The following is a 26,064-nucleotide window of genomic DNA, read 5'->3' on the forward strand; positions in this document are numbered from 1 at the left end:
CATCTCACTCCTAAATGGCTTACTTCTTAAACTGTGACCCCAGGTTCTGGACTGTCCCAACATCGGGAACATTTTTCCTGCATCTAGCCTGTCCAATCGCTTAAGAAATGTATATGTTTCTATAAGATCCCCTCTCATCCATCTAAATTCCAGTGAAAACAAGCCCAGTCGATCCATGGTTGGGATCCATGTTTGGTTGTCCAGTTGTTGGAATCTTGCAAACCAAGCACTTGTGTAATTGAGCATCTGAGAGGAACAAGTGCATGCCCTCAACAATAGGTCACAGTCTTTATTTAGACCTGAATAAAATAATTAATTTCAAGAAAAAGCTTACATCAAGATGTTTAATGCATGAAAATGTTGAGGCTTCCTGGTAATAAAAACAAACTTCCTCAATTTTGAAATAATTTTCTTTACACCAGCAAACCTCATGTAGGCATATCCTGATCTACCCACCAAATAAAAGGCAAGGTATAAGTGCAAACACAAGGAACTACAGTTGCTTATTGACAGGAAAAAAACCACACAAAGTACTGGAGTAACACAGTGGCCCGAAACATCACCTATCCATGTCCTCCAGAGATACTGCCTGACCCGCTGAGTTACTCCAGCATTTTTTTTTCTAGGTATAGAAGTGCTGCTTTAAGATGAGCTTGTTCTAATCATTTGACAGAGTACAATATTATATAATGCTGTGAAAAAAAAGAGTGCTAGAACAACTCAGTGGGTCAGGCAGCATCTCTGGAGAGCATGGATAGGTGATGTTTTGCTTTGGGTCCCTTCTTCAGACTGGTGTAATATAATGTTGTTGCTTGTTTGCAAAGACATAATTTTAAATTACATTTTGCTTCATGAAAGCTATGTTTTAATTTTTTTATTTTGCTACTAATTGGTTTTTCAGTTTAACTATTCTGAGTATAGAAGTTGGGAGGTCATGTTGCAGTTGTATAAGACTTTGGTGAGGCCGCATTTAGAGTATTGTGTGCAGTTCTGGGTACTATGCAACAGGAAAGATGTTGTCAAGCTGGAAAGGGTATAGAGAAGATTTACTAGGATGTTGCCAGGACTGGAGGGCCTGAGCTATAGGGAGAGGTTGAGTAGGCTTGGACTCTATTCCTTGGAGAGCAGGAGGATGAGGTGTAATCATATAGAGGTGTATAAAATCATGAGAGGAATAGATCGGGTAGATACACTGAGTCTCTTGGCTAGAGTAAGTGAATCGAAGACCAGAGGACATCGTTTTGAGGAGAAGGGGAAAAGATTTAATAGGAACCTGAGGGGTAACTTTTTCACACGAAGGGTGGTGGATGTATGGAACAAGCTGCAGAGGAGGTAGTTGAGGCAGGGACTATTCCAACATTTAGGAATAGTTAGACAGGTACATGGAAAGGACAGGTTTGAAGAGATATGGATCAAATGCAGGAAGGTGGGACTAGTGTTGTAGGGACATGTTGTCCGTTGTGGGCATGTTGGGCTGAAGGGCCTGTTTCTACACTGTATCACTCTATATTTACTCCATAAACCTCTGCCTATATGTTCTGTCAAATGGCTTTAGGTATTTCTTGGGTTAGACAAGGAATACAACGAGCATAACCATGCATTCAGAGATCTATCCTTGGCGTGAGAATGTAAGTTGGGGCCAGAGACCATAAACAAAGTACTGCTTGGTTGGATTCTCCATGTAGCAACTGAATAAATGCATCTGTAATCTCTGGATCATAATTCAAGGCATTTCATTGTCATGTTCAAAAGATTAAGTGTTCAGTACAGCATGCCTCTGTGCTCTTTTTAACATCCTATTTTTATTGGTACACCAAACCTTTTTTTTATAGCATTCTTGGCCATGAAAGCTAGCTAGTGGAACTGAATTAATTCACCAAGTTTCTTACATTAATTACGATTTTAATTTTAGTTGCCTGGTGAGGAGGTATGGGCTAAGGTGCAGAGTTTCCAATCTGAGATTGTTGTTCTATTTTTGTGCTTTTTTTCGGATTATTTGTCACTTCTGAGTCATACACAGTTCATACTATACAAGGTCTATACTTAGACTTGTTCTTGCTTTATAATGTGTTATTTGTTAGCAACTTCAAAGATTTTTCAGAGAGAGAAATTTCTTGCCTTTCTCTATCTTCCCTTCCATTAGACTCTTTCCAATTTATAGTACAACAATGCATGATGCAATGAGCTTTGTATGTCCTGCAAGTCTCTCTTTGTATAAAATATGGGTACTGGTGCACCAAGGATTTTCCAACACCCTTGGTTCCAGAGCCTTGCCGGATGCTCCATTTTGCTGGTCCACGTGATAATAGTTCAACAATCTGACCCACTAACTAATTGTACCTCTCCCGTGTCTCTTAAGCACCATTGACTGCTAGAAACCTAAATAAAGGATTACTTACTTACTTACTTACTTACTTACTTACTTACTTACTTACTTACTTACTTACTTACTTACTTACCTGCTGCCTTATTCTGCCTCCGGGCATGTAGGGCAGCAACGAAGGCCCTCCACTCAGTAGTGTTGATTCCTTCAGTTGCTGTTTCCGTAACATATTTGTTTTACGAGACAGGGTTGTTAGCCCCTGTGCTCAACCTCCAACCTGGAGGACCAGTGAATCGCTCTTCGTCTCGCCTCTACCCTTCGACCTGTCCAGCATGCGAGACCCCTAACAGGAGACGAATCTCCCGCTCTGGGCGTCACTGAGACACACAAGCTCCCCGACCACGACAAGGTTGCAATCGAACGGGGAGAAATAGAGAATTAACAATTAAAAAACAAGTTAACAATGACCCCTTTCAGCATGGAGGCACTCATCCCAAAAGAAAGTGCGCCACACACAATGCTGTCGTAATTTTGTCTGGAATAATGGAGTTGCCTGACCTCCATGCGCTGGAAAATCAGTGGTGGACCTGTATCTAACCAAGGGTCCATTTTTGTTGCAGAGGTGTACAGTTCCAGATTAATATTTACAAGGGAGAGAGGAGAGTAGGTGGCAATCAGCAGGAGTCTTTCTTACCCATATTCTATTTGATGCCATGAGATTCATAGGATCTAGAGTTGATTTGGAGGACCCCCCCATCTTATTTCCCACTGTACAACGAAATGCAGTTAGCATCTCCCCAGAAGAACGAACATAGAATATGAGCAATAAATATATATACATACATACAGTCTTAGTAGTGCAATTTTTCTGGGGGAAGGAGTGTCCGGGGGGGGGGTGACTGGCAATCACCGAGGTACACAGTTACCTCGGTGGTTGGCCCACCGAATCTGCACCGACCAGCGATCCCTGCATGTTAACACTATCCTCCACACACTAGGGACAATTTACACAATACACCAAGCCAATTAACCTACATACCTGGACGTCTTTGGAGTGTGGGAGGAAACGGAAGATCTCAGAGAAAATACACGCGGTCACGGGGAGAACGAACAAACTCCGTATAGACACCACCCGTAGTCAGGATCGGACCCGGTTCTCCAGCGCTGTAAGGTAGCAACTCTACCGCCAGTCCACTGTGCCGTCCACAATTGCGTTAATGTTGTCGACTCTGTAAGGATTGCATCACATCTTACAAAAGTGCAATTTTGCAAGATCTAAGGTAGGTCGCTTGTTTTGAAGGAAGCCACAGTTAGAGATGGTGGTTGGCAATGTACACTCTTTCTTTCATTACATAGCCTTGTTTTTATTCAATGGCTTACTATATTACAGGATCTTAGATAGTTAATAAAGGAGATACTGAGATATTAATGGCCGCATGAAAGTACATCATTAATTTCCTCCATAGTTTCCCCGTTCACTATACCGTACCCACTATGTCTTTTTCCACCTATGCACCTGGAGGATCCATCTATAAACCACCGGCTGCCCTCAGCCAGAGGTTGCTCTTCTAAGTCTTCTCTACTTTTTGTCTGATCTACCGTGAATATCTTTTTTTCTCTTGCTTTGCTCTTTTTAAAAAAACACACAAAGACTATCTCAACAATGTTTTGATGATCTGTCCTAATAACTTCTAATGTGGCTTGGTGTCAAATTATTATTGACAATGCTCTTGTGAAGTGTCAAGAGTTGTTTTATTACATTGAAGGGAGCGGATAAATGAAAGTTGTTGATGTGGAAAAGAAGGCACTGTTTGCCACACCAGAACATCAATCCTGTAGTGAAATATTGCTGCTTTGAAGGAAGTGGAGGCAACCTGGAACTGTCCGTTAGCTGTCATGGGTGGCACGGTGGCCTAGCGGTAGAGTATTGCAGCGCCAGAGACCCGGGTTCGATCCTGACTACCGGTCCTTGTCCGTACGGAGTTTGTACGTTCTCCCTGTGACCTGCGGAGGTTTTCTCAGAGATCTTCGGTTGCCTCCCACACTCCAAAGGCGTACAAGTTTGTAGGCTAATTGGCTTGGTATAAATGTAAAATTATCCATAGTGTGTGTAGAGTAGTGTTAATGTGCGGGGATCGCTGGTCGGTATGGACACGGTGGGCCAAAGGGCCTGTTTCCACGCTGCATCTCTAATCTAAACTAAACTAAGTTGTTTGTGTTCATACAACAGGTGGCACTTCCTCCCTTTTTGCTGATCCGGAGTTTATTTTATAGTTTGATCTCAATGGTTTAATGGTTCAGTAGTTCTTTATTGTCATGTTCACTGCACAGTGACATTTTTTTGCGTAGCTTACACATGGACGGGTCGCCATATTTTAGCACCATTTGCAAAAGTCCAAAGTCCGTCCGACACGCTCTATATACTGGAGCGACTCCCGATCCAGGTAAGGCCCAGGCTTCTGCAGGGCCTCCTCCGTCGCCCTCGACCAGCTCGGCCCGCGAACTGATGTCCCTCTCCTCGCCCACCCGACCACCTCTGTGACCCGGGGGTGCCTCCTGCTGCCATCCTTGCAGACACCGGAGCAATTCCCCAGTCGGTCCCTCTCCTCCGCCTCGCGTCCGCCGTCGTCAACGTTTCCCTCCTCCTCAGCTCTTCTGTCTTCGAGGCCGAGCTCGATGGCTTCTCCCTTGCAGGCTGCGGCCTGCCGGGTCCTCCTTCGCAGCGACGAGCCCTATCCTTATTCCTATTCATTTTTGCAAACCGGCTGCATTCGGGGCATTACTGACCTAACATTTAATGCAGTCCGGCAGACCTAAAATGGTTGTGTCGGAAAAGAGAAACAAAAACATGCGGGTGGGGAGAAAAGCAGACTTGCATTTATTCCGCATCTATCTGAGGTACATAAAATCTGGGAATCTTGAGGTTAATAATAGATGCTTCAATCTCCAAGCACCAGCACTCGCACAAAGAGAACAAATGAAAAGCACAGCGCAGAATTTGTGTGTCAAGGTGTTTGGGGGAGGGGGATCTATGAATGGTATTTAGCAGCTGCCATAGATTTTCACAGAGTGGGCCCATTGTTAGCAGTTGAAAATGGTGCTAGTTTACTTTGATATTTTGCTCACGCTTTTCAACTGTATATATGTGACCACAGGGCAGAAGGAAAATAAAGAGTTTGGCAGCAAAGAGCTAAATCAACTATTTTTAATTCTGTTTTATCAAAGGGAACTATTCAGTGGATTCTGAACCATCAACCCTCATCCTGCATTTTTGTACTATTTGTAACCTTTGGTACAGAAATCAGACCTTCCTCTTGCTTAGTGTTACCACCCACACAATGTAGTCTCTTCTCTCTGAAGTAGAACCTGCTTATTTCTGTGTTCTTGCATAGAGGGGCTCCAAAGTGAATGCAGAAATCTTGTCATTGGTGTCTTTTGTTTAAATTTGCATCGTGTGCTTTAGAGGGCCATTGTACAACATTTTATCAGCTGGGACATTAACATGACTTAAAAAGCGTGATCTGTGAGTGCTCGGAACAGGCAGCATTTTTGAAAAGAATCCAACAATGGTTAAATCGGATCAAAATATTCTTCAACGGCGAAAATAACATTTTCAGTGCCAGCAAACTTGTTACCTGTAAATAAAACACGAATCAACCATTTAAAAATGAAGAGCCCTTGAACGCACCAGCCCTAATGTTTACTGAAGCATTTAGCTGGGAAGTACAGGTACTTCATGCCATTGTATGGGTTTTAATGTTGGTCTTTCAACTGTTAGAATGGAAACAATAAAGCAGCAGGGAAGCTTGGACTAGTTTTCCCTTTTTTCATTTCATCTTGTTTCCATAATGACATTAAATGCTGTTAGTCCCACCATTATTTTCAATACAAATCATAAGTTTAGTTTAGTTTATTGTCATGCGTACTGAGGTACAGTGAAAAGCTTTTGTTGCATGCTAACCAGTCAGCGGAAGGAAAATTCATGATTACAATCGAGCCATTCTCAATGTACAGATATATGATGAAGGGAATAATGTGAAAAGCATTTAGTGCAAGATAAAGCCGGTAAAGTCCGATCAAAGATAGTCCGAGGGTCTCCAATGAGGTGGATCGTAGTTCAGGACTGCTCTCTAGTCGTTGCTAGGATGGTTCAGTTGCCTGATTACAGATGGGAAGAAACTGTCCCTGAATCTGGAGATGTGCGTTTTCATACTTCTGTACCTTTTGCCTGGTGGGAGAGGGGAGAAGAGGGAGTGGCCAGGGTGCGATTCATCCTTGATCATGCTAGAGGCCCTGCCGAGGCAGCGTGAGGAATAAATGGAGTCTATGGAAGGTAGGTTGCTTTGTCTGAAGCACAATAGGATAAATTTATTTGTAAAACCATTATACAAACATAGTCATACAGCGGTCGAAACAGACCCTGTGGCCCATTGAATCCACAGCAACTATGGAACACCCATTTATGCTAACCCCACACTAACCCCATTTTGTTCTGCCCACATTCCCATCAACACCTTCCAATTCTATCACGCACTAGTGGCAATTTACAGTGGTCAATTAACCTACCAACACACACACACATCTTTGAGACAAGGGAGGAAACCAGAACATGCAGACTCCACATGTACAGTACCCAAGATCAGGGTTGAACAGATGTGTAGGAAAGAACTGCAGATGCTGGTTTAAACCGAAGATAGACACAAAATGCTGGAGTAACTCAGCGGCACATGCATCATCTCTGGAGAGAAGGAATGGATGACATTTCAGGTTTGAATGTAAATTGACCCTAGTGTATGTAGGATAGTGTTAATGTGCGGGGATCGCTGGCCGGTGCGGAGCCGGTGGGCTAACGGGCCTGTTTCCGCTCTGTATCTCTGAACTAAACAAAACTAAAAATTATGTACATCTTCTGCATTAGTCTCCACCTGTAGCCCAGCAACTCCTGATGGGCCCAGATCTGCAACTTCCCAGCAGTATTATGCATTTATCTGCTGATTGCATTTTTAAAGTACAGTGAGTCCTAATTCTGTGCTTCAGTTTACTGGTTATATTCACGTGTATTCTTCATCAGCGTGGAAGGTGATAGAGTAAAATGTTGACACCATATACACCATCCAAGCAGATCAGATATACAAAACATAGATGGAATAATATCAAACTCAAGTACTATATGATGGAGCAAAGGGAAAGGTAGAGAGTGCAGAATATAGTTTACATGAAACAAAGTGCTGGAGTATTTCAGCGGGTCAGACAGCATCTCGTGGAGAACATGGATAGGTAATGTTTCGGGTCTCAATCCGAAAAGTCACCTATCCATGTTCTCCAGAAATGCTGCCTGAGTCGCAGAATTTTGTGTCCTTCTGTGTAAACCATCACCTGCAATTCCTTGTTTCTACGTCTGTAGTTCTCAGCATTGTAGGTTGGAAAACAACTCAGAGGAGCATTACAATAGTCTTGCGAGTGTTGAATTAGGTCTGGTTTTAGTTATAAATCTGCTGGGTCCTCCAAAGTAATCAAGGCAATGAAGATACCAGAATCTAGGATGTGTTATCAGTGAATTGCCCTTGTTGCCCAGTAGACAATCATCAGTTTGCTGTGGTCATCTGCTAAACAAAGGCATCATGACTGTTGTCAGTGCACTGAGCATTGATGTGCATGATGTACCAAGTACAGCCAAATGAAGAAAGGTCTCAACCAAAAACATCACCTATTCCTTTTCTCCAGAGATGCTGCTTGACCCGCTGAGTTACTCCAGCTTTGTGTGTCTACCTACAGCCATAGACCAGATGGACATGATGGGATTGGAATGACTTTAACTTGTGGTGCATTTCCAGAGTTGGCATGTGGTGCCTCCAAGCACTAGCTGGCTCCAGCACCATGGAGAAGCAGTCAATCCTCACTAAGCCATGTGGCTGTTCCATCTGCTGTTTTCCGACAAGAGAAAACAAAAAGCAACATCTCTGGATGGAGAATGCCATTAATCTCCCCTGCAAAATTGGAAGGCAATACCCATACTTTAACATTCATAGTCACAGAAGCATTACCAGTTACTGGCAGCGTCTTTCATGCCTTGTTTAGAGATTGTAGGTATGGCTGCAGTAAGATGAAGGAGCCTTCGTCAAGCACGGACATCTATACAATGTTTCTTCACTGAGGTTTGTGTAGACGATTTGCTGTCTGAACACATTGAACAAATTAGGGTACTTGCTAAGAGGACTCTACGCCATCTACACTTAGGAGTTTGCTTCCCTTCTTCAGACTCAACCTGAGATGTCACTCATTACTTCCCGCTGAGTTACTCCAGCACTTTGTGTCTATCTTCGGTGTAATATATTTATCGCACCGAAGATAGACACAAAATGCGCAGCATCTATGGAGAGAAGGAATAGGCGACGTTTTGGGTCGAGACCCTTCTAGACTATATATATACAAACACACAGTGAACTTTTTCTCGTTTATTATATTATTTACAGAGTACAATGTTTACGTTGTTACGGTTCCGTTGCAACCGCAAGAAATGCAACACCTGTCCCTTCACCTCCCCCCTTGACTCCATTCAAGGACCCAAGCAGTCGTTCCAGGTGCGACAAAGGTTCACCTGTATCTCCTCCAACCTCATCTACTGCATCCGCTGCTCTAGATGTCAGCTGATTTACATCGGGGAGACTAAGCGTAGGTTGGGCGATCGTTTCACCGAACACCTCCGCTCAGTCCGCAATAACCTACCTGAACTCCCGGTGGCTCAGCACTTCAACTCCCCCTCCCATTCCCAATCCGACCTCTCTGTCCTGGGTCTCCTCCATTGCCAGAGTGAGCAACAGCGGAAATTGGAGGAACAGCACCTCATATTCCGTCTGGGGACCTTGCGTCCGGATGGCATTAACATTGAATTCTCTCAATTTTGCTAGCCCTTGCTGTCTCCTCCCCTTCCTTAACCCTCTAGCTGTCTCCTCCCACCCCCCCATCCGCCCGCCCTCGGGCTCCTCCTCCTCCTCCCCTTTTCCTTCCTTCTTCCCCACCCCCCATCAGTCTGAAGAAGGGTTTCGGCCCGAAACGTCGCCTATTTCCTTCGCTCCATAGATGCTGCTGCACCCGCTGAGTTTCCCCAGCAATTTTGTGTACCTACAATGTTTACAATGTTGTGCAGCAGCAAGTAAGAATTTCATCCTTCTGTTTGGGACATATGACAATAAACACTCTTGACTACTTTGGATGTCTGCTTGTTCTTCTAGTGCAGTTGTCATGGGAAATGGCTACTAATGCAGATCAGTCGAGATTCATCTGGTTTGTATAATAGCCTGAAGTTGGAGCAGTGATTTCACCATCTGGCACACAACTCCCTCTAGAGAACACTTGTACAATCATAGCAAGAATCATTTGAAATAAATTAGAAATTAACCTGCATGGATTTGATAATGTATAAATTGGCCTACAGTCCCCCCCCATGTTCAGCTGTGCAGGGTTCAGCTGGAATGTTAAGCTCCAGATAGCAGTGGTGGTACCAAGTCAATGTTGCACAGTCATTGACATCAAACCTGTCTTGATTAGTGCGGGTGTCAGAGGTTATGGGGAGAAAGCAGGAGAATGGGGCTAGGAGGGAGAGAATCAACCATGATTGAATGGCGGAGTAGACTTGATGGGCCGAATGGCCTAATTCTGCTCCTATCCTATGATCTTATGATGATTTCCTCCAGTCTGGAGAAGATTCCCGACCCGAAACGTCACCCATCCTTTTTCTCCAGAGATGCTGCCTGACCCACTGAGTTACTCGGGCACTTTGTATCTATCTGGTTTAGCCACGCATGCCCTAACACCCTCAGTGATAATGGTCCAGTGTAGTATGCGCACAAATGTGGATACAATACTGGAACCGATTTAGTAACCATCACAAATGCATGCTGTGGGAGTGAATGTTTCAGCCTGAGTATTATATTTTACCTGTTGGCTTTTTTTTTCCTCAAAAGATAATCTCATCTATAGAAATGTAATACAATCTTTCATAATGTGAACTTTTAAGTATTGAGGCTCATTCTAGAATTTAGTATACTGATCTCTAAATACAATTATACTAATGAAAAGACAAATGTAAAATGAAAAATAATAGTGTGTGCAGCAAAGAGGATTTACCTGAAAACAATCAAAAGCTCAGCTGTCCTGTATTATTACAGCTGAGCTTTTGATTGTTTTCAGGTATTTTTGCAACAAGACCCAGAAATCCTTGCTGGGAGATTACCTGCATAATAAGCGAATAGACTTCAGTATTAACTAAATTACTTCCTGTGATTTTGTTTTCCCATTCCTGTTTTGATAAATGCCCTGCAACAAATTGCTGAATGTAATTGCGGCTCAGAAGATAGATTTATACAATTCCAGAGAATTGTGGTGTAGACTTGCTTATATTAAATTGGATGTTCTCTTGTAACAACAGGAGTATTATCCTATTTAATGGACCTGTGCGTTTTCAATTGCTGCAGTGGATTTTGGCCAAGCCTTTTACCGCTGCACAGTTTAATTCCTGTAAGTAAGCGCAGTCTGGGACCAACCCATGCTTAATTAGTGTTTAGGGAGAGAAGTTTGCAAATGTAAACATACTTTACCAGCTTTCAGACCAAAACAAGAGCTTGAGATGACTGCCATTTCATTTATAAACCATTGAAGCTTCAAAGATCACACATGCGGTCAAACAGTTTTAGTTGTAGATTTGATAAATGATTTTACATTATATTTAAACCTATATTTTCTGTTCCAAATTCTCTATGAACTGCGGAATTATGTCGGTATTCTGGTATATTTTCAAGAATGATCTCAGCGTACTACATCTTTTTAATTTTTGTGCTTCTTTCCTGGAGTCAAATAGCCTATTGTGTTCACTAACAGTCTTCACTCTTCAGTGACAGCTACTGAATGGGTAACTGGAAGATCAGTGTTTATGGAACCATAGCCAACCATTATGGAACCATATCCAAGGGGGTCATTATTTTAACATGTGTAGGGTGCAGAACACGGAAGAACAGTACTTTTTCAGATAATTAACTTGAACTGATAGTATGTAGTGTGACTTTTCATTTAAGTTTAGATTAATTTAGTTTAGAGATACAGTGCAGAAACAGGCTGTTCGTGCCACCGAGCCCGCACTGACCAGCGATCCCCCCCACGTTAACAATGCCCTACGCACACTAGGGATAATTTTACATTTACAACCAAGTCAATTAACCTACAAACCTGTACATTTTTGGAGTGTGGGAGGAAACCGAAGATCTCGGAGAAAACCCACGTGATCACAGGGAGAACGTACAAACTCCATACAGACAGCTCCCATAGTCAGGATCGAACCTGGGTCTCTGGTGCTATAAGGCAGCGACTCTACCACTGCACCACTGTGCTGCCCATAAGTGTGCCTGAATATTTTGCCTCAATATTAGCACCTGATGCCGTGCCTACAGTTTGCATGCACTGATCCGTTTCCATATTACTGAACCATTTCTGACATCTTACTCAGATCAGCTTTGCTCATGAATCTGTATCATTTCATCTTCTGAGTGAGTGGAATGGCCAAAGTAGCTATTCATCTTGCTCACGTGACAGGAATTTAACTTCAAAGTGTCTAAACTTGTTTGCCTTTAATTTGAGGAAATTAAGTTTGTCAATTGTCAGGACATTCCATAATGGAGTCGATCATCTTGGCTGTGGCAGGCCACGTGAACCTCACACTGCAAAGTCTGCCCGCCCACATTAACATAGTTACGTTTACAGCTGAGCTGATCCTTCATGCCCAAGAGTTATCCTATGAAACAGAATGGACCACGGGAGGTGACACATCCTCTGACAACGGATCCCGAGGCACCTCTAAGAATTCTTAAGCCAACCATCATTGACATTAATGGAGCGCATTTTGCCTCTCAGCTTGACGTGTTGGTGATTAGTGGTGAAGGAGATGGCATGCATTGGCGTCTGACCTCTTAATTCATCACAGACGTTTAGGTTTAGATCATACAACCACCCCCCGGACACCAGTTCTTTCTTACGCACTAGGGACAATTTACAGAAACCAATTAACCTACAAGCTTGCACATCTTTGGAATGTGGGAGACCTGGAGACAACACATGTGGTCACAGGGAGACATACAAATTCCATACCGATCGAACCCAGGTCTCTGGTGCTGTGAGGCAGCAACTCTAACACTGTGCCACTGTGCTGCCCCTTCTACAGTTCTATAGGCATACAACCTGGTGCTGACTAAAGGCATGTATGATCCAGTCCAACTCTTGTTCTTGGTGCACAAATGAATAACAGTGTTTCTCGTTTTGACATTTTTGCGATTTGTCTTTCAGCAAACACTGGATGCTGGTCGGATTGGTATTGCCTCACAGGCCCTCGGGATCGCACATGCAGCCCTGGACTGTGCTGTGGATTATGCTGAGAAAAGAATGGCGTTTGGCTCACCTATTTCCAAACTCCAGGCCATACAGGTAAAATCAGCTCGAGTTTTCCTGAGGAAGGTCACCCACTTCTCTGTTCGGAACTTCTCGGAGCAGAATTAGGCCATTTGGCCCATCAAGTCTACCCCACCTTTCAATCATGGCTGATCTATCTTTCCCTCTCAACCCCATTCTCCTGCCTTCACAAAAATATAAATTTGGAGAAACTATCAGACTCTCTCCCTCGCTAGGTTGTTTAGAAAGTTTTCAAAAAAAAGGATGTTCAGTGAACACGGCAAGAGATTTACCTACAGATTTTAATTTAAACCCTCTAGTAGTGGATAGGACAGTTTTAACATGGTTAGGATAGGTTTAAAGGGATATGGGCCAAACGCAAGTAGGTGGGACTAGTGTAGATGGGACTAGTGTAGATGGGACATGTTGCTGGTGTGGGCAAGTTGGTCCAAAGTTAGACTCTAGTATTACAAAAATATACATTTTGGTGACTTTTTCCAACGTTGGCATATCTTCTTCAAAACAATGGCAAGGCTTAGATTGGATCGCAGCCCTTTAGTTCTTTGTTTTACTCTACAATATCACTGGTTTCAAAACTCATGGAAGTAATATGCGGGAGTAAAAACATTCACGTTGGAATGATGAATTTTGTTGAAATCATTGCAGACATAATTTCATCCAAAGAAATATGAAATTTGTAGGAACTATGAGGAGAGGTTAAAAATAGTCTGGCAAAAAGACCGCAAGAGTATAAAAACTCGAAGGTCTGTTCCAAAATCCTTAGTGATGGAAAGACAAAGGACCCCCCTGGTCCTCAATAATACGGGTAATGTATGCAAAAGCTGATTTAAAAAAAAAAAAAGTTCCCAAACGATTGTGTCCAGTTTTGGGCGCTACATATTAGGAAAGATGTCTAAGTCTTTGGGAAGGTGCAGAAAAATACAGACCCCAGGAGGGATGAGATTAAAAGTTATAACAAGAGTAGTCGAGTTTAGGAGCAAAGAGGTCCTTCTGCAGTTGTACAGAGCCCTAGTGAGACCACACCTGGAGTATTGTGTGCAGTTTTGGTCCCCTAATTTGAGGAAGGACATTCTTGCTATTGAGGGAGTGCAGCATAGGTTTACAAGGTTAATTCCCGGGATGGCGGGACTGTCATATGCTGAGAGAATGGGGCGGCTGGGCTTGTACATTCTGGAGTTTAGAAGGATGAGAGGGGATCTTATTGAACCATATAAGATTATTAAGGGTTTGGACACGCTAGAGGCAGGAAACATGTTCCCGATGTTGGGGGTGTCCAGAACCAGGGGCCACAGTTTAAGAATAAGGGGTAAGCCAATTAGAACGGAGACGAGGAAACACTTTTTCTCACAGAGAGTTGTGAATCTGTGGAATTCTCTGCCTCAGAGGGAGGTGGAGGCCGGTTCTCTGGATGCTTTCAAGAAAGAGCTAGACAAGGCTCTTAAAGATAGCAGAGTCAGGGGATATGGGGAGAAGGCAGAAATGGGGTACTGATTGGGGATGATCAGCCATGATCACATTGAATGGCGGTGCTGGCTCGAAGGACCGAATGGCCTACACTTGCACCTATTGTCTATTGTCTATTGAGATCACGAGGAGATTTGACGATCAAAACTCTCAATTGCTTTGTTGCAGTTTAAAAAAGAGAGCCTGTGCTCCAGACTTCTCTGGTTATTGGCAAAAGAATCTGGTGGAAAAATAAGTTTTATTTGAAGCCAGTCACGACTTGGAACGTGTCACTGACAGGAAGTTGGAAAGTGTGTCTAGCACTGTCGTTCAAAAAGGAAGTGGATAATTACTAAAAGCTACAAATAATACATGGCAGCTGATTAGGTAGCCCCACCTAAATAACTAGCACAGGCGCAGTGGCCCAAATAACATGCTCTGCGCTGCGCGTTCCACTATAATTCTCTGTTCAGAATTCCTACCAATTCACCGTGACCCACTGACCTTTTGGGAAATAACTTGTGATTTGACTGAAAGATCCATCACTGAGATTCCAGGCTTCCATTCCTGTTGTGAAAACCCAGCGCACAAATGCTGACCTACATCTGCAACATCTTTGATTAAAAAAAACTGTACTTTGGAATAGTCAGTGCGGGTGACTTAAATTTTATTTTGTTTACAGTTCAAATTAGCTGATATGGGCCTGGCGCTGGAGAGCGCACGCTTGTTGACTTGGAGAGCAGCTATGTTGAAGGATAATGGAAAATCATATGTGAAGGTAATACAAGAAACTCATGTTAAATCATCACACGGCTTTGATCTTCATAAGGTCATAAGGGATAGGAGTAGAATTAGGCCAATTGGCCCATCAAGTCTACTCCGCCATTCAATCAAGGCTGATCTATCTCTCCCTCCTAACCCCATTCCCCTGCCTTCTCCCCATAACCTCTGACACCTGTACTAATCAAGAATATCTATGCCTTAAAAATATTCACTGACTTGGCCTCCACAGACTTCTGTTTCAAAGAATTCCACACATTCACCACCCTCTGACTAAAGAAATTTCTCCTCTCCTCCTTCCAAAATGAACCTCAAAACTGTTATCTCTCTTAGGTAGACAAAAAGGTTGGAGTAACTCAGCGGGGCATCTCTGGAAAGAAGGAATGGGTGATGTTTCTGGTCAAGACCCTTCTTCAGACCTGACATTAAACGTTGGTTATTGGACGGTTAAGGGGTTATTGGAGGGTTCAGGCCCAAGACTGTTAACGGCAGAGCAACAATAATTGAGGATGCATAGGGGCAGAGCCCAGAAAAGACATCATCGTCTATATCTCTCGTTTCCCTTATTCCTAACCAGTCTGAAGAAGGGTCTCGACCCAAAACCTCACCCATTCCTTCTCTCCAGAGATGCTGCCTGTCCCGCTGAGTTACTCCAGCATTTTGTGTCTATCTTCGGTTTAAACCAGCATCTGCAGTTCCTTCCTACACGTCCCAGTTAGGTATTACCTTCTGTAGAAAGGAACTGCAGAATGGCAGCACATATTTTGCATGGCATCCTACAGCCCAGTGGTATGAACATTGATTTATCTAATTTCATGTAACCCCTGCACTCCCTCCCTCCCTCCCCCCCCCCCCCCCCCCCCCCCCCGCACCCATCCTACTAATTCCCCTTTGCATCGTTCTATGGCTTTGTCATCACCTCTTCCCCAGCCAACAATGGGCCATTGTGGATGCCCCCTTCCTTGGTCATCTGTAGCTGGCCCTGATATGTTCAGGCCTTTTCCTACCTCTAGTTCCCTCCCTTCTACTGAAGAAGAGTTCCGACCAGAAACGTCACCCATCCTTTTTCTCCACAGACGCTGTCTGACCCACTGTAAACTCGTGTGGCACCCAAAGCTGCCTTTTCCTTCAGATAGACACAAAATGCTGGAGTCAGCGGGCTAGGCAGCATCTCAAGAGAAAAGGAATAGGTGACATTTCGGATCGGAACCCTTCTTCAAACCCGGAACGTCAACCATCCTTTTTCTCTAGAGATGCTGCCTCACCCGCTGAGTTACTCTGGCACTTTGTGTCTATCTAGAAAAGGGATAAACAAAATGATTGCCCTTTGATCTCATACCAGTGATGGAAATTACCACAGCTTATTGTTAAGCACAGAATTATTTATTATTTGGAAAATGATGGAATAAAAATGTATGATAGAGAATCAGCAAAGGGTCCTCGTAGACAAATGAGTTAATTTGAGAAGTTTATTGAACTACGTGTTTATATGTAGTAAGTATATATATATATATATATATGTATATATGTATGTATGTATGTATATATGTATATATATGTGTGTGTGTGTGTGTGTGTATATATATATATATATATATATATATATATATATATATTGTGTGTGTGTGTGTATTCTCAAAGAGTATTTCACTGGTAGCATAAAGTGAAGAATTTATAAAATAGAAGCAACTAATTTAGTTACTCAATTTATCAATTTGCAGATGGTTTATTTGATAATACAATAAATAGTAGCAGGTTGCAGCGGAATAGAGACAGATGGTGTAATAGGCCAACATATGGCAGGTGTAATTTAATGTGTATATGTGAAATGATGGACATTTTGGAGAAAGAAGGTGGATCATTTAAATGATGCTGCTTGGTTGGGGCTGCCTGTGTACTGAGACATGATACGCATTCAGTAAAGTTGGAAGGTGGCAGAGGGAGATGATAAGGACGTTTAGAAAACATATGAGAATCTTGTTTTTTTTTTAAATGGGGCATTGAACACCAAAGGCATGATATTTATATTAAAACTTTAGCAAGTTAGCAACATTGTGTATAATTCTGGGGCAGCACACTTTGTTAAAGTGTTGGAGAGAGGGTATTGGAGGTGTTCTCAAGTAACGACAGATGGCACAATGGGCTAAGTGTTCGGCTGGCAACCTGAAGGTGGCCGGTTCGAATCCTGCTTGGAGTGTGTACTGTCATTGTGTCCTTGGGCAAGACACTTCACCTACCTTTGCCTGGGACTAGAGACGGAAATTAGCTATTGATTGGCTACAATCTCGCATATTTACATGCAAATGTTCATTAATATGCACTGTCCCTATAAACAAAACATATTATATTATATTAATATTGAGCTGGATGATTTCACTTAAGTGGAAGAATGGAGAAGCTGGGAATGTTCTCTGGAACAGGGAAGATCATTGAGAAGCTAAGTATTTGCACTCAAAGACAAGAGGAGCTTTGACCGAAGAAAACTGCTTCTTTAGTGGGTTTAGTTTAGTTTAGAGATACAGTGCGGAAACAGGCCCACCGGGTCCACATCGACCAGCGATCCCCACATATTAACACTGTCCTACACACACTAGGGACAATATTTACTAAGCCAATTTTACCTACATACCTGTACATCTTTGGAGTGTGAGAGGAAACTGAAGATCTCGGAGAAAACCCACGCAGGTCATGGGGAGAAAGTATACACTCGGTACTCGGGATCGAACCTGGGTCTCTGGTGCTGTAAGCATTGGAATGCCCCTGTCCCACTTAGGAAACCTGAACGGAAACCTCTGGAGACTTTGCGCCCCACCCAAGGTTTCCGTGCGGTTCCCGGAGGTATTTGTCAGTCTCCCTAATGGTCGAAAGTGCTTTCTCGATTCTTCTATGTTGTACTGCTGCGACACTGTTGCCAACCAAGGTTGATAACCAGAGCTCGTTAGAAAACTATGGCAAAAGAACAGGAGTGGAAATGAGGGAAAGCTTTTTCCTCAGAGAAGGTTGTTATGATTTAGTATGCACTTCTTAGAAGATTGATGAAATGGGATTCCATGGAAACTTTCAAAAATCAATTGGAATAGTTTTCAAAGGTAGGTAACTTGAAAGGTTAGCAAGGAAACAGAGGAGTGGGATTAAATGATGCAGAATGCGTACATTTTATGATTCTGCATTTGATGTGGTAATGAGTTGGGCTTTGCAGTCTTTGCTACGATGATGAGTTAGGCCATGCAGCCCCTAGCGTGGCAACAAGATGGGCAGTGTGACCCCTGATGTAGTAATGAGATGGACTGTGCAATCCCTGGTGTGGTAACAAGAATAATAATGCAGTCGCTGGTTCTGTAGATAGACAGACACTTCATTGTCGCATGTACCGTGATGGTACAGTGGAATTCTATGTTTCTGCATACACAGTACACAAAAGAGTCGCCACAAGGGGAAGACAAAGTTACAAAGTACCCGTAAATATTGTTGGTTCCTCCTTCGTCTCATTCTCGGCGGCCCCCCGCCCCCCCCTCCCCCCAACTCTGGGTCCCCTTTGTTGTTCGTGACCTCGGCCCCCAGGGACTCCGACATGTTCCACATCCCTCCTCGATTCTGGTCATTGCCGGTGGCCTGGGGCCCGTGTTCGGAGTCCGTGATGTGAGTCTTACCGGTCGACAGTCCGCGGCAAGTGATTCTCGGTCCGTGGCGAGCCGTCCTCTGTCGTCGTCGGTCCGCGGCGTGCAGGGCCTGCACAAAGGCTCCTCTGGTATCCTTGGGCCTGCCTGCCTGCCGGGCCGCACCCGTTGCCGTGCAGCCCCGTGGCAACAAGTTAGAGTATGCAGTCACTGGTGCAGTAATGAGCTGGAGGACTGTGTTATCTATCCCTGGTGTGATAACAAGTTGGATTGTGCAGGAAAGTGTGACTGTTAGCGCAGGTTAGTCTTGTACTGAACTAATCAGTCTCCGATGGGTTGCAGTTATGATTTTACAATTATCTTCCCAAAAAAAGCACAAAATATTATTTGCGTGCAAATTCCTTGCCACACTTCCTACACTACAACAGCGGTTGCAATTTAAAATGACATGTTTATAAAACACGTTAAAACCTGAGATTGTGAATGGTGCAGTATAATTGTAAGTCTGTCTTTCTATTTAGGAGGGAGAAATAACATTCCAAATTTCTGCTCCATTTGCCATGCTATGACCTTCGTTGCAAGTGCTTTTTTTTGGATGTTGTTTTTGCAATTAAAGATCTGCCCTCGCACTCTAATCCTGTTTTTGGATAGTAAAAAATGCTATTAGCAGCTTCCCTGATAGCGTGCTGTAAAAAATAGTTCTCTTATTTCCAGAATATCCTAATTTAGTTTGTGCCGAGGCATTTGTTCTACACCACTGTGACAATGAAACTGCAATTACCTCTGATGAACATCAATCTGAGCTGTTACCCTCGATCTTCATTTTAAACTGCTTTAGACTGTAAACCTCAGAGATACAGCGTGGAAACAGGCCTTAGGGCCCACCGACTCCACGCCGACCAGCCATCACCCCATACACCAGCACTATCCTACAATTTACAATTTTTACATAAGGCAAATAACCTACAAATCTGTACGTCCAGGACTGTGGGAAGAAACCATAGCACCCGGAGAAAACCCACGTGGTCGCAGGGAGAAGGTACATAGTCCGTACAGACAAGCACCCGTAGTCAGGATCGAACCTGGATCTCTGGAGCTGTAAGGCTACAACTCTACCGCTGCGCCACCGTGCTGCCCAACTTTTAGTTTGAGACAGCTTGGATGTTAACTTTGGGTAAGGATGAAATAGGATGTGACAGAGATCCCTCTGCAGCAGGATACCTTATTGTAATTCACCACTGTGTCCCACCTAGGAAATATGACTAGTTTAGTTTAAAGATACAGCATGGAAACAGGGCCTGAGGCGACCAACTCCATACTGACCATGGATCACCTGTTGACAATCGTTCCGTGTTATCCCACTTTCACATCCACTCCCTACACACTGGGGGCAATTTACAGAGTTCAGTTTAATTTAGTTTATTGTCACGTGTACCGAGGTACAGTGAAAAGCTTTTGTTGCGTGCTAGCTAGGCAGCGGAAAGTCAATACATGATTATAATCGAGAGTGTACTGATACATGATAAGTGCCAGATAAGGTCCAATCAAAGATAGTCCGAGGGTCTCCAATGAGGTAGACAGTAGCTCAGGGCTGCTCTAGTGTCTGGAGTTATGGGGAGAAGGCAGGAGAATAGGGTTGGGAGAGAGAGAGATAGATCAGCCATGATTGAACGTCAGAGCAGACTTGATGAGCCGAATGGCCTAATTCTATTATTCCTTTTGACCTTATGGCCTCTCGTTGTTGGTAGGATGGTTCAGTTGCCTGATAACAGCTGGGTAGAAACTGTCCCTGAATCTACAGAGGCCAATTATCCCACAAACCCGCGTGTCTTCAGGATGTGAGAGGAAACCGGGGCATCGGGAATAAATCCACATGGTGAATGTGCACTGAGATGTGCCCCCCCCCCAGGGGGCGTCACGGTGGCACAGCGGTAGAGTTGCTGCCTTACAGCGAATGCAGCGCTGGAGACCCGGGTTCGATCCCGACGACGGGTGCTGTCTGTGCAGAGTTTGTACGTTCTCCCCGTGACCTGTGTGGGTTTTCTCCGAGATCTTCGGTTTCCTCCCAGACGTACATTGCTTAATTGGCTTGGTGTTAGTGTAAGTTGTCCCTAGTCTGTGTGGGACAGCGTGAATGTGCGGGGATCGCTGGTCGGTGCGGACTCGGTGGACCGAAGGGCCTGTTTCCGGCCTGTATCTCTAAACTAAACTTAATAAGTAATGTATGGGATGTGGAATTTGGTTACCGTTTAATCACATTTACAAAAATAGTGGAGTTCCTTTTATTTTGACGAAAGAGGGAGCAGTTTTGAACTGAGCAAGCAATTGATTATTTCTGACATAATCTTCAAAGCTACAATGCTGCATTCTACAGAAACACAGCTGCAATTATACAATACACAGAAAACATCTTTTTTTTTGTTGCAATCTGACAAAATGGAAAATTCGAATGCCGGGGTGTTCCCCCCCCCCCGGACGGAATTGCTCCTGATCTGCCCTGCTCACAATAATAACAAAACACTCATTGCTGAAAGGAAAAGGAATGATCAATTTCAAAGTTGTGACATTGCAAAGTATGATTGAAAGCTATTTCTGTAAATTCCATTATTGTTCACACGTTGCTGCTAGAGACAACTTGTTTCTCTTTCGGTTAACTGCCTCGAATAAGAAATTTCTACTTGATGAATGATGGAGAGAGAGAGAAAAAGAATTGACTTCTGGATCAATACGTTGAGGAATCATCTAGGTGCAGGCCGTGTAGGTCTAATTCTGTAGCAACTGGAAAGAGATAATTAATGATGGTAGACAAAAGTGCTGGAGAAACTCAGCGGGTGCAGCAGCATCTATGGAGCAAAGAAAATAGGCAACGTTTCGGGCTGAAACCCTTCTTCGTACAGCGATCACCCCTGTACACTAGCAATATCCAACATAGTAGGGCCAATTTACGATTTTTACCAAAGCCAATTAACCTACAAACCTGTATGACCTTGGAGTGTGGGAGGAAACCGGAACATCTGGAGAAAACCCACAAGAACTGCTATCTAGTTGTGGGAGGATGGTTCAGTTACCTGATAACCTGATTGCCAGTTGCATGGTCATTGATTGCATTCAAAAATAGAGATTAATAATTTTTTGGATCTTGGAAGATTCAAGGGAAATGGTGATGGAGCAGAGAAATGATGATCAGCCCCATCATGTCACCCTAGATGGGCTGAATGGTAGTCCCTGCTTATGCTTACTTATACACCTGAGAAAATAGGTTTGACTTTCCGGTATAGAGGGTTTACCGTTAGAGCAAAGAATCGAGTGGATTGAAAAGATATATCTGTTTAGTTCCAATTTGGTTCCTACTTTACTCGAGGAATGAATACAAACTGGCAGAATTTTATCAGAAGAGGGAATAGGGTTATTTAATAATATAACGAGTTTGAACAGAATGTTTGTGTCCTCATTCCACATGTCGCACTCTGTGGGGATATTATTCATTCCCAAGTATTGCTTTCATCGCATCTCAGGTGAGTACTGAAAGCGTTTAGAAAATCATCTTTCCCCTAGATCTTCACTGTGACAATAACGTACATCATTATAGCAGCTTTTAATATAGAAAATTGTATTACATGCAAGTGTTATTGAGCAGGAGAGCCAAATGAAACGAAAGGGGAAGAGTCATAAAGGAACATATTAAAGGATGCAGTGGCACTTTAAGGGGTTATTGGAGGGTTCAGGCCCAAGACTGTTAACGGCAGAGCAACAATAATTGAGGATGCATAGGGGCAGAGCCCAGAAAAGACATCATCGTCTATATCTCTCGTTTCCCTTATTCCTAACCAGTCTGAAGAAGGGTCTCGACCCAAAACCTCACCCATTCCTCCTCTCCAGAGATGCTGCCTGTCCCGCTGAGTTACTCCAGCTTTTTGTGTCTTATCTAGAAAATAGTGGAGTTGGAAACACATTACAGAGGGTGCAATGAAATTCTGAAATCAAATTAGTAAAGTTGCAACTGAAAATTGCTAGGAGGTTGTAATTAACTGTTCAACTTATCTACTGTCGACCAATTCAGGAAACCCATCAGCAAAATAATCAACCAATGCAGACAATATGCTCCCTTGGCATTGTATACATAACAGATACTGAGATATTTCAGAGTTCAGAATTGTCAGCAAAATATTAACTGTGCTTAGTTGACTGGAATACCAATTTCCTCAGGACCAGATTAAATCCGATAATAAAAACTGAAATTGTCAAATATAAACTTCAGTATAATAGTTTGTCAGTGCAGTATGAGGGGATGTGAGGTCCATTGTTGCATTTTCAAATAAGCTAGGGGTGGGTGGAACATTTCCATTAATTTATATTTAGATTGCACTGAAACCTGGTTCACAAAATAAACACTGATGTATGCATAAATTGCTGTATTGGAGGCCTTTCCAGGATCTCAGGGAATTGAAGGCTGTGGCCAATTTCTTGTCACTAACAGGATAGTTTATAGTAATTTATTGCTTCTTAACAAAGATTTCTCCTCACATAATGTTCACTTAGATGAGGTTAATTCGTTTAGTTTATTGTACCGAGGTGCAGTGAAATGCTTTTGTTTACTAGTATAGAACTAGTATACTGGTGATCGATCGCTGGCCGGCGTGACTCGGTGGGCCGAAGGGCCTGTTTCTACACTATCTTGAAACTAAAAATAAATAAACTGAAGTACGTTGTGCAACCTAAACAAAGCCCACTGTAGATTGTTGCTGAGGTAGGGTTGTAGTTAGAGTTGTGCAATGTAGTTCAGTACCCTGATGGTTAATGTGAAGAAGCTGTTCTTGAACCTGGAGGTCACGGTTCTCAGGCGCCTCGACCACATTCCCAATGAGATGAGAATGTGGTACAGATGAGAGTGGTGTGTATCTTTAATTATATTAGCTGTCTCTCTGAGGCGGCAGCGTTTCCTGTAGATCCCTTTGATGGTAGACCTCTGAAATTCACGGCAGAAGAGGTGGTGAAGTCGGAAGCAGTCACTACATTTGAGAGAGGTTTAGACAGGCACTAAAAAAAGCAAGGATATGGAACAAATGGGATCAATGTAGAGAGACAAAAAGTTTACTTTAGTTTAGAGATACAGAGTGAAAACAGGCCCCTCGGCCCACTGAGTCTGCGCCGACCAGCGATCCCCGCACACTCACACTATCCTACACACACACGAGGGACAATTTACAATTGTACTAAGCCAATTAACCCACAAACCTGTGCGTCTTGTGGGAGAGTGTGGGAGGAAACCGGAGATCCTGGAGAAAACCCACGCAGGTCACGGGGAGAACGTACAAACGCCATGATACAGACAAGCAGCCGTGGACAGGATGGAACCCTGGTCTCTGACGCTGTAAGGTGGCAACTCTACCGCTGCGCCCTGTTGCAATGGATGTGGTCGGCCAAAGGGTCTGTTTCTGTGCCGATCAGCTCGGACTCTTTGACATCTTCTCAAGGAAGATTCGAAATGGGCAATTACTGCTGGCCTTGATCATGACATGCACATCCTGTGAATGAATCTTTAAAACTAAAACAGAGCAAGCACAGTGATCCATAACTCATTAAGTCAATCATCATGCAAATGTAAAATGATCTAAGTAGCTGTCTTCTGTTCATGGCTTTTTCCTAAAGACACAACTTTGAACAACCATCTGCTCTGGCTTTGTGCCCAGTCACAATGCACAGCTGCCCTCATGATACCCCTGTATAATTGTTCCTTTGTCATCCTCAGCTGTGTGCTCGGGAGGCAGCTGTGTGTTAAATCACTTACAAACACCTGCAGTTGTTAAAGAAGCACTGTCCCCAAACTTTCCCACCTCCTTACCTGTTGTTGCCTTAGAATCTACCACATCCCTTCTGCTTGTCTGCAGATAAGAAGCCTCGGAGTTCCCCAGCAAATGTTCCGATTTAACAGAACCACCACCACCATTCATTACAAAAATCTATAGAGCTTAGTCAAGTTAAGTCTCTATTTTTTCTTGAGCATGCCATTGAATTTTACAGAGGCCTCTTTGTGTCAGAAGCTATTCAGTCCATACCAGCGTGAACTGTAGATAATACCAAGGCATCCATCTGAAGGCTTTTGTATAGAATTGCCGAAAAGAAACCAGGAACAGCAGGAACATTGATCTTTCTTGCCTAAGCTTCCACAGACAGAATATAGAAATCATAATACTCCAGGTTTAAGTAAGCTTGTAAGGATTATATTCTTCAAGTTTTTGTTTATCTCAACACACATTGTGGAATGATGCATTAATGATCTGAGCACAAATTAATATTAGGGAACATAGGCATAACATTGTTTTTTTTAAACATTTCCTTGTGATGTGCCCCCCTTTGGAAACTTTTTCAAATCCAAGGCAGAGATTCAGAGTGTTGCGGATAGATAGCACAGCCTACTGGCAGAAGATGTGTGTAGGAAAGAACTGCAGAAGGGCCTCGACCCGAAACGTCACCCATTCCTTCCCTCCAGAGACGCTGCCTGTCCCGCTGAGTTACTCCAGCATTTAGTGGCTACCCACTGGCAGAAGGTCTCTGTGATGAAAGGGGCAAGCTCAGTGTGATCAACGTCATCCAGAATTTTAGACACAAAGTGCTGGAGTAACTCAGCGGGTCAGGCAGCATCTCTGGAGAAAAGGAATAGGTGACGTTTCGGGTCGGAACCCTTCTTCAGACTTCAGTCTGAAAAAGGGTTCAGACCCGAAATGTCACCTATTCCTTTTCTCCAGAGATGCTGCCTGACCCACTGAGTTACTCCAGCACTTTGTGTCTATCTTCGGTATAAGCCAGCATCTGCAGTTCCTTCCTACTCATCCAGAATTTAGCTGCGCAACAGTTATCAAAACGGGTGACAGTATTTTGCAAAGGGGTTTCGAAACAGAAGATGGATCCCCTCCTTAAGGGACAAGATAAAGCCTGCTTCAATAACCACAGGTAGCATCCCTTATTGGAAACGTAATGAAAGCTGACTGAAGATTCGATTACTGCTCCAGTCCATTATTTGGGGCAAACTGGCACACTGAGATACAATTTGAGTTGTCATGGTGTGGAGGGAAGTTTATTTAGTTAAATTTATTCTTCAGTTTCTAAAGGTGGGGGAGTCTAAAACTGCAGATGCTGGTTTAAACCGAAGAAGGGTCTCGACACGAAACGTCACCTATTCCTTTTCTCCAGAGATGCTGCCTGACCCGCAGAGTTGCTCTGGCACTTTGTATCTATCTTCGGTATAAATCATAATCTGCGGTTCCTTCCTACACACTAAAGCTAAAGGATCTAGGTTTAATGTGAGAGGAGAAATAGTTAAAGGAGATCTGAAGTCTGAAGAAGAGTCCTGCTCTGAAATGTTGCCTGTCCATTCCCGCCACAGATGCTGCCTGACCCGTTGAGTTTCCCCAGCACTTTGTTTTTTTTTTCAAGATTCCAGCATCT

General features: G+C 43.4%; 1 protein-coding gene across 2 annotated transcripts in view; it reads left to right on the forward strand.

Annotated features, from left to right (window-relative positions):
- Positions 1-26,064, forward strand: part of acads (acyl-CoA dehydrogenase short chain) — an 88,702-nt gene that overhangs the window by 45,124 nt on the left and 17,514 nt on the right. The window contains exons 7-8 of one of the 2 annotated variants that reach the window (XM_033043671.1): positions 12,656-12,793; positions 14,904-14,999. In XM_033043671.1, coding sequence (XP_032899562.1) covers positions 12,656-12,793; positions 14,904-14,999 — 234 coding nt within the window. The remainder of the gene's footprint in view (positions 1-12,655; positions 12,794-14,903; positions 15,000-26,064) is intronic. The other variant, XM_033043672.1, reaches the window with a different exon arrangement.

Source organism: Amblyraja radiata, chromosome 25, assembly GCF_010909765.2.
Source record: "Amblyraja radiata isolate CabotCenter1 chromosome 25, sAmbRad1.1.pri, whole genome shotgun sequence".
NCBI classification, from domain to species: Eukaryota; Metazoa; Chordata; class Chondrichthyes; order Rajiformes; family Rajidae; genus Amblyraja; species Amblyraja radiata.